General features: G+C 35.7%; 1 protein-coding gene across 1 annotated transcript; it reads right to left on the bottom strand.

Moving 5' to 3' along the window:
* Positions 1 to 6,413: 6,413 nt before the first annotated feature.
* Positions 6,414 to 9,597, bottom strand: LOC119079341 (insulin-like growth factor-binding protein complex acid labile subunit). The gene is made up of 3 exons (XM_037187168.1): positions 9,110 to 9,597; positions 8,641 to 9,034; positions 6,414 to 8,561 (listed from the first exon to the last, which is right to left on the bottom strand). The coding sequence occupies exons 1-3, from the start codon at positions 9,369 to 9,371 to the stop codon at positions 6,533 to 6,535; spliced, it is 2,685 nt and encodes an 894-aa protein (XP_037043063.1). The 5' UTR covers positions 9,372 to 9,597; the 3' UTR covers positions 6,414 to 6,532.
* Positions 9,598 to 10,021: the final 424 nt, after the last annotated feature.

The following is a 10,021-nucleotide window of genomic DNA, read 5'->3' as shown; positions in this document are numbered from 1 at the left end:
GTAGAAAAAAGGGCTTGCCAAAGTTTGAACCGACTGGATATTTATTGAACTTGTCTTCTCTGGCATGTGTGCCTTGTGCCTTGTTTGGGGAGGTCTCTCAGACACAGATACGCGGGTGACACACACAAAATTTGTCATTTTCATACATTTTCGTAGAAGATGGATGCTCAAATTTGATAATTTCATAGTAGGTGAATTCTGTTTTGTGTGTCCCCGCGTCGGTCTGTTTGAACTCTCCAACAGTCTATAGCCTTGTTGTATCTGTCCTGTTTGAAAAAAAATCGAGACCATCAATATAAATTAATCTTCTGGATCTTATGGGGATGGGTAATTCCGAAAGTTTCAAATTTTATTCAAATTCGTTTTAATACGTTTTAATACGTTTGCATCCCATTATTCGGAATTTGAATTCTTTAATTCTACAAATCTCTTAATTCTTAAGGCCAGGTTAACACCTTAACCTGGCCTTAAGAATTCCCGAAAAAATTCCGAATAATAAGCACTGTCCTCCACAAAGTCTACGTGATCTAAAACAAATTTGATTTTGTGGATGCAGTAAAAAAACTTCGATCTATTAGAAATTTTGATCGAAATTTGCCCAGTATGAGGTCAAAGTCTTTTGTATATCTCTTGTGGAACTGGACTGTGTCTAGATCTATCATTTAAAATCCCTGAATACTTGTACCATGTCTACACTATTTCCACCATGGAATGTATGCAAAACAGGTGTGTTTTAAAACTGATTCAGTTGCCATTTTAAGACGGTTCAATAATATATTACATTCGCGTGTCCCAAACCATTCGGAGCTTAACTATTCGAACGGTTTCAGTCTGCCAATTATTTTGTTCCGAAGGAAAAGTGTTTCATGGAAGTTGTTTGTACTAAACTTTAATTAATTGTAAATTAATAATTTAATATTTAAGATTAAAAGAACGAAAGAAAAACCTTTTGCGCATTTTTTCCTTCACTGCACACACACCCACACACACACAACACAACACACATACACACAATGTTTCTGATAAACTATTTTTACAGTTAACATTCTTGATATAAAATTGTGTACATAAAAATTAATTAATTAATCGAATTCATTGAAAAAATATAAACTAAACGGCGTAAATATTGATAAACATTAAAACCGAAAGAACTGATTTTATTAGTGATAAACAGGTAATTTGGAACACAACACATAGAATTATAATTTGCAATTTTTATTAATTATTTTAAAAATAATAAAAACAATGAAATGAAAACTAAGGAATTAAGAAAACTGTTTGCATAATGTATGGTGACACTCATCGAATTATAAATATAAGTTGCAGAGAGAGTATTTTGATTCGAATTGCTTATACTTTTCTGAAATGCACTCTGATGTTGACTCTAAACTTCGGACAGGGACATTCGACTTTGAATGGGGATGTCTTAAAATTTCATACAAAAAATAAAGGAAAGGTTCTTAGTGACCAGAGACATTCTTCAAATCGATTTTTTACCATGAAGCTATCATGGCTCATTCTTGTGCAAACGTAGATTATGTTGCGTTTACAAAAAAGAGCCATCATGACTTTACTGATTGATGAATGGCTGGGTCAGAAACATGTGTCATTCATCTTTTTTTTATAAAAAATCCAAACGGTCTGATTTAGCTGATTTTGAATTAAATCGTCGGTTGGTGTTCAATTTTCATTCTAAAAATGATTTGCCGAAACTTACCAAAAATTACTCAAAACTTTTTCGGAAAGTTTTAGCAAATTTTACAATGAAAAGCTAATCCTGGCTACACATAGCAACGCGAACGAGACCTAATTCAATTTTTTCTTTTGTTCTTTTGTCAAATGAGAGAATATAACAGAAGAAAAATTTGAATTAGGTCTCTTTCGCGTTGGTATGTGTAGCTATAGTAGCTATTGATTTACTAGCAATGTTAAGTTACCGAACAATTTCCTTTGATTTTGGCTCTTTTTGATTGATTCATTTCAATAGAGAAAATTTAGCAGCAAATTGCAGATTGTTTGACATTTTATGACAATGCGAAAAGAGCTGAAAACAAAAGAAATTTATGTACACCAGTGGGATCAAAGTTGTGCGCAAATGGATTTTCATTATACACATTCACGCACTAGTGCGTAAAAAAAGAGAATCCCACTGCTGTACATAAAATCTTGTCGCTAACACGTTAGTAAATGAAGGTTTTGTGCATACAATGTGTTTCCGAACTCGTCATCGGCTCGTATCGGTAATATCACATCTATTGCGCAAAACAATCCCATTTGCTAACTAGTTAGCAAAATAGCCATTTTCGTTAACTTTACATGGCTCTCCTCGGCGTAGCCTGAAGAATGGTATATAATATTTGGCAAAATCATCTCGCAGTATATTTATAGTTGGATGAGCGTAATTTGATTTTAAACTTAAGATATTTTGTTGCAAAGAGATAATTTTGACTTGATAATTTATATTTATGAAGAAACCCGTTGATCCTAACTGATCCTAATTATAATATAAAAAGAAAATGAGAAATGAAAATTAAATTAATTCAGAATAAAAAAAGAAAGAAATGAAAGCATGGCGAATATATTACATTTTTAGCTGGAAATTATGGTTACAATTAAAAGTAAATAGTTAATGTATAAGGTGCAATTTAATACAATTTAATAAAGATTAAAAAAAAAGAGAAAATAAATTTAAAATATGAAATTAAACCCGAGCGGAATTTTATTCGTCAACACTTTATGTCTCACTCGCTTCTTCGATTCGATAAGTCTGTGTGTTAGAGATTATATTTTCAATTCACTAAACATACAGGGAACGTCAGAGAAATTGAGACATAAATTTGCTTCAGCTATTTTTCAATTTTCCCACTCATACAACCAAAACTGCTTCTTTATATGCTTTTATACTACTCCGCGCGTGGGCGTAAGTATTTCACCATTATAAGCATTTTTTTGTATGAAAAACAGCTGAAGCAAAATCATGCCTAATTTTCACTGACATCCACTGAGTGTTTAATGAGTTGAAAAAACGTTCCATGTTTCGTTATAGTTGGAGCAAATGCATGTCTAAATTTCACTGACGTCCACTGTAAATCATAAGCGGTTGTTCTGTGATACAAAGGAAAGCGCGACACTAATTCAGAAATTCAAATAACCGAAGCTCAAATGTGATCATCTGTTTGCTAAAGGGGCTCACACTTGTTGCGTCCGCATAAATAGATGGAATGTAGGCGGAATTTGTTCTAGCTCCAGCCTTTTCCCTGATTTTTTGGACCACACATCTCCGAATACCATCTCGTAATTTCATTCTTTAGTGCTAACAGAACAAAAATGCACCGATCTTCGTGATGAAATTATATTCCAAAGAACCAGGAAGCGTTCCTTAAAATGTAAAACAAGAGTTCAAATCTGAACCAACGAATCAAAAATTCAGTTATTGGCATGGCTGAATAAGTTTTCTTCACTAAGTCATAGTTGTCATTGGTGGAACAGTATACATTTTGTAATAAGTGAAGTGAATAAGTGAACGAGGTGAAGTCTAGTTGTACAAAGTTAAGACTTCGGTTGTTCTTGGCAACCATCATGCTCGAGATTCCACATTAATTTTGAGGCAATGCTACAGGTACTCAATTATATTATGACTATGGGATTGTAGGATTCATTCCTTTTACATCCTACACACTTCCCACATTCAATTGAACCAACGAATTCAATTTCATTCTTGATTTTGTCGATTGGCACCATTGACATACAAGTGGTTAGTTCTCATTATCTGCTTGTGGTGGCACCATATACTTTGCGTGTCCAAGCAGTTAAAGAAGTACAAGGTAGCGTCAATCAAAATTCTGAAAGAACAGTTTAGATCAAATCTGATTTGATCGCAAAGGCAGTAAGCAATTTAGAAGGTTTTTTTTTGTGCATTATATGTATCTTACATGCTACATGCGTCGAAAACGGTACTTTTCATGTTTCACGCACTAATTTCGACTTCCAAAGCATGCAAAAACCACTCGGGATAAAAAGATGAGATGTCTCGTTTTCGCGTGTTTATTAACCTAGGCTACGCCTCGGATCAACAAAATTCACACGAAAACTTTACTTTTCATCTTTTTATCCCTAGTCATGTAAAATACTAATGCTTTTCTGATCTTTCAAACATGAGAAGGAAATTCGTGTGAAATGGGAGAAATGTAAAACGCTAATGAAATATATGTAGTATGAATGGAACGAATTACATGAAGAAAACCAACAAAACCGTTAAAGACGTGTGTTAATTGTTGAGTTTAAATTGGACAAAATAGCAAAATTCTAATCATAAGATGTTGTGCAACAAAATGACGATCGGCTGTACCTCCACCGTTTTTGATATCCGCCTTCTTGGTACATGACATATGCAAGATTCTTTTCATAACATTTTCATTGTTCATTTGTCAACAGATTGCGAAGTGACATTTCAGTTATTTTTAAGCTTTTCGTGATATCGCAAAAACTGCAGGTTATTTCATTATCTTTGGGAACACGGGTTCTCCAATTCAAATGAGTGATAGATCGTTGGATTCATCTTTGAATTCTAGAGAAGTCACATCTTTAATTTTTTCGATTATTTTTGTTTGTTTTCGGTGCAAAGTGTTAAAGAGTGAAGGCTTGTCAGGGGGTCTCGTGAACAGTTTTTCAGCAATAAGTAACTCAAGAAATAATTATTTAAAATCATTGTTATGCTGTACTAATGTCGGTCTTGGAAAGACGTACTACAGGTGGAGTGTATGCACTGGTTGGTGCAAGTATACCTCCACAAAAGTTATGACAAAAACATTTTTTGGACCTAATAACGTTTTACCGTTTTATTTCTTTTTATTGACAAGCGAAAAAAAAGACTGCTCACCAAATATATAGTGTTCAGAGAGTCCACCTTCTCTGCAAAATTGATGTTCCAAGGGACTGACTGTATAGTGTTGTAGCTTGCCTCACCCACTATTGTTCCAGATATATAAGATCCCAGTACTTCTGTGTTGCAAGCCTACAAAACCAATAAGTCTTCGGAAAAAGGTTACTGTAAAGTTGAAAATTTTAACTTTCTTTCTAGGGGCTCTGCTACTGAAACAGCGTCTGGAAGTGCAGTCATTTTTATCTACTTTTTTCCTTTTTCCGAAGACTTGCAGTTTCTGTAGGCTTGCCACACAGAAGACCTGGGATCTTATATATGTGAAACGATAGTGGGTGAGGCAGGCTAGAACACTACACAGTCAGTCCCGTGAAACATCAATTTTGCAGAGAAGACGAACACTATATTTTTGGTCATAAATCTTGTGGAGGTGTACTTGCACCAACCAGTGCATACACTCCACCTGTAGCACGTCTTCCCAAGACCGACATTAGTACAGCATACCAATGATTTTAAATAATTATTTCTTGAGTTATTGCTGAAAAACTGTTCACGGGACCCTCTGACAAGCCTTCACTTTTGAACACTTTGCACCGAAAACAAACAAAATTAATCGAAAAAATTAAAGATGTGACTTCTCTAGAATTCAAAGATGAATCCAACGATCTATCACTCATTTGAATTGGAGAACCCGTGTTCCCAAAGATAATGAAATAACCTGCAGTTTTTGCGATATCACGAAAAGCTTAAAAATAACTGAAATGTCACTTCGCAATCTGTTGACAAATGGACAATGAAAATGTTATGAAAAGAATCTTGCATATGTCATGTACCAAGAAGGCGGATATCAAAAACGGTGGAGGTACAGCCGATCGTCATTTTGTTGCATAACATCTTATGATTAGAATTTTGCTATTTTGTCCAATTTAAACGCAACAATTAACACACGTCTTTAACGGTTTTGTTGGTTTTTTTCATCCAATTCATTCCATTCATTCTATACATGTATTTCATTAGCGTTTTACATTTCTCCCATTTCACACGAACTTGCTTCTCACGTTTGAAAGATCAGAAAAGCATTAGTATTTTACATGACTAGGGATAAAAAGATGAAAAGTAGAGTTTTCGTGTGAATTTTGTTGATCCGAGGCGTAGCCGAGGTCAATAAACACGCGAAAACGAGACATTTCATCTTTTTATCCCGAGTGGTTTTTGCATGCTTTGGAAGTCGAAATTAGTGCGTGAAACATGAAAAGTACCGTTTTCGACGCATGTAGCATGTAAAATACATATAATGCACAAAAAAACCCTTCTAAATTGCTTACTGCCTTTGCGATCAAATCAGATGTGATCTAAACTGTTCTTTCAGAATTTTGATTGACGCTACCTAGTACTTCTTTAACTGCTTGGACACGCAAAGTATGTGGTGCCACCACAAGCAGATAATGAGAACTAACCACTTGTCTGTCAATGGTGCCAATCGACAAAATCAAAAATGAAATTGAATTCGTTGGTTCAATTGAATGTGGGAAGTGTGTAGGATGTAAAAGGAATGAATCCCACAACCGTAGTCATAATATAATTGGGTAACTGTATTGACAACTTTATTGATGCTTTGTATACCAACATTTTTATTCCATCAACAAAAGCAGCTTATTCTACCGAAATGATGCGAGATGATGGAGGATTAATAGGAGGATAAGAACAGTTAGCTATGAGTAGGTCCTGAAATTCTGTTAGATTTTTAAACTTATTGCGAATTGTCTCAGTTGAAGGGCCGTCAACATTGAAAAACACGGCGTCTACGCAAACATTTTTGTACAGATTAATGTAAAAAGCTCTCTTATATTCAGTGAAATCAATTCCAATAACCTTCAAGGAATTGCCACGGAAGTCGATGTGTTGCAACAAATCGTTGCCTTGGAATAAGTTTCTCGGCAGCGATTGCAATTGGTTTCCTTCGAAAGAAATTTTCGTGAGTCTTGAATTTGTACGGAAAATATTTTCGTCGATTGTTTCAAAGAAATTTTTGGACAGATCAACGATTTCCAGTAACGAATTATTTCGAAACAGATTTGTCGGTAGGGTGTCCAATATATTGTCCGAGAGAAAGATTTGACGGATATTAAGGTTCACTTCGAAAAGTCGCTCGTCTATTGCTTCCAATGAATTATTTCCCAAATCAACGATCCGAAGCAGTAAATTATTTTTGAATAATTCCGTGGGTAAGAATGTGAGATAATTTCCTTCGAAATAGACTTCCCTAAGCCTTCCATTCGATTCAAACGTGTTTACGTTTACTGTCGCCAAGAAATTGCTTCGAACATTTAGAAATTCGAGCAATGAATTATGTTTGAACAAGTGTCTGGGCAATTCATTTAAGCGATTGGACTCTAAAGAGATTTTTCGAAGTAAAACGTTGGTTTCGAAGAGAGTCTCATCTATCGTCCTAATGAAATTCTTACCAAGATCGACCACTTCCAGTACTAAATTGTTGTGGAATAAATTTCTGGGCAGAGTTTTCAGCTGATTCGACCAGAGATAGATCTCACTAATCCTAATGTTGGTTTCGAACAATCGTTCGTCTATTGATTTTAATAAATTTTTCTTGAAATTGATTTCCTTCATCAGCGTCTTGTTCTGCAATAGCAGTGGGGGTATATATTCCAACTCATTTGATGCGATGGCAAGTTTTATAAGTTTGGAATTTGTTTTAAAAATTTGTTCGTCAATGGTCTTGAGAGCATTGTTAGAGAAATCAATGGATTCCAATTCTGAGTTAAATGGAAATAAATTACTGCCGAGCGATTCCAAGCGATTTCCTTTAATCGAAACTGTTTTCAGGTTGATATTCGTATCAAAAATTCCATCGGCTATCGTCTCAATTGAATTTCCATCAAAGGCCACAACTTCGAGCAAAGGATTATTTTCGAATAAATTCTGAGGCAGCGCTTTTAAGACATTCGACAAAACGAACACTGTCGTCAGTTTGGAATTTCTGCTAAATGTGGACGCATGAAGTAATTTCAGTTTATTCTTTTTCAGTTGAAATGATTGCAAATTCGGCAGATCCCATAGAGAATCTGCATCTAATTCCTCAATTGCATTATTCATCAATATAATTTCTTCCAAGTGCTCTAAGTTCTGAAAATTTGACCGAAAAATGCGCTCGGTATCAATAGACACTGAACTAGGCTTTCCTACTCCCAGGTACTTTAAGTTTTTGAAAATATTACCAACGTTATCAGGAAGAAAATGCATTACACCACCCACAAATGCAATCAGCTCAACATCCTTATCCTCCCTTTGAAGCATATGAGAACCAGTGACTGAATTTACCACAAAATTCGGTTTTCGAATGTTCAAATCGAGCAGCCAGCAACCATAAATCCCATCACCATCGTACCCATAGCTACAGTGCAGATTAATTTTAATTGTTGCTTCGCTTACTGAACTTCCGGATTGTCTAACTGTGTCGGCTATCCAGTGTTTTAAGGACGTTATTTTCATGTAGATGGCGAATGAGCCTACAACCACATGTCCAGTGGCGTTCGTGCGAACCACTGATACAGTGCCATATTGAACCCAGGCGGAGCCAATAACCACAAAATACCCGTCGCCAGAGTCTCCTTTGTTGGGAGTTCCGTTACCCACCCCGCAAAACGAACGTTCCGAAGAGTACCTCAAAAAAGATTCGAAATGGCGATGGTATGATAAGACTGAATAGAGTGGTAGTATGGGTGTGAATATATTTGAGGTACCTTGCAATAACATTATCCGTTCTGTAACAGTACGAATCATTCAACGCCATCGTTTCGGTTTGTCTTGGAATTCCTTCAGCAGTTCCATTTTCCGTTACACCCCAGCCGACAACCATTCCTTTAACTTCCTCAATATTAACATCGTCCGTAGGTAAGCAAACTGGACGAATGTTACTTGAAAACGTAACATTTTCATTGAGAACTAAAATTGCAATGTCTGCGTCATATTTTTCTTCGAGTACGCTCCAATCAGGATGCATATGAATCTGAGTAACATTTCTGTTAACGACTCCAGACTCATTTACCGCTGTAAGATTGTAAGCTCCAAGACGTATAGTTATCTCATCAGGTGAAAGAATAACATTTGAAAACTTTCCCTGGATACAATGGGCGGCTGAAATATGCGATTTTGTGAATCATTTTCCGCCTTCATTTTTATGAACTAATGTTTGCTGGGGTGAATCACTACCTGTGAGCACATGTTTATTGGATATTATTGTACCGCCACAGAAGTATTTTAATGATGTAGAATAATACAGCGCCGCAATGAACGGCCACTCATCTCTAAGCACTTCACTTCCACCTAAGATGAGTTCACGATATAAATTTACCGTTCCACATTCGATGGCATTCCCTTGAGTAATGTTGATTCTGCCAGTGATGATTATTAACAAAGCTAAGCAAAGTAAGTTTATTTCTGGATAGCGTTGGGTTATCCCAAGATTCGCCATTTTTTTAGGGCTCGTGGCACTGGAGTAGGTGAACTTGAAATCAGAATTTAGAATCAACACAGTAAATATGTCAACCAAATTTGTGTCTAACTTTACTTATCTGCAGGTCATACTCGTGCAAAACACATTTTTATACGTCTTTATAGGGGCTTGAGTTAACACAAATTCGGCTTCATTAACTGTAGATTCTTGGGCAAAATTCAATTAAATTTTCAAACGACTACTCTTGATACTTGCCATTATTACACTGAACACTAAGAAACAGCAGAAAAACAAGAAACTCGTGTTAACTATCACGTCACAATCAAAATTATCATTTGAACTCTAACCTACAGCCAGGCTCGTACTGACTGAAGCGGTGATAGGGCAATGTACCAGTTGCTTCTTTGAAATCGGGTGTATCAGAATCGATTCTGTAAGGCGTTTAAACCCATCTAACCTTTCATAAAATTAATATAATAGTACTGCCCTCCCTGCCTATTAAAGTCTTACGCATTTTGTAATTAGTCGAGACGTCCTTAAATTTAAAAAATCTTTCAAATCGGCGTCGGAATTAATAGTCGGGAACCTTGTGTTAATCCTATCGATTTACGTTTATCGAGCTTACATAATCATACATAAAATTGGCATTGAAATGTTGTGGAACAAAT

The sequence above is a fragment of the Bradysia coprophila genome, unplaced genomic scaffold, assembly GCF_014529535.1.
Source record: "Bradysia coprophila strain Holo2 unplaced genomic scaffold, BU_Bcop_v1 contig_324, whole genome shotgun sequence".
NCBI lineage: Eukaryota > Metazoa > Arthropoda > Insecta > Diptera > Sciaridae > Bradysia > Bradysia coprophila.
This window is presented reverse-complemented; position numbering and strand designations above follow the sequence as displayed.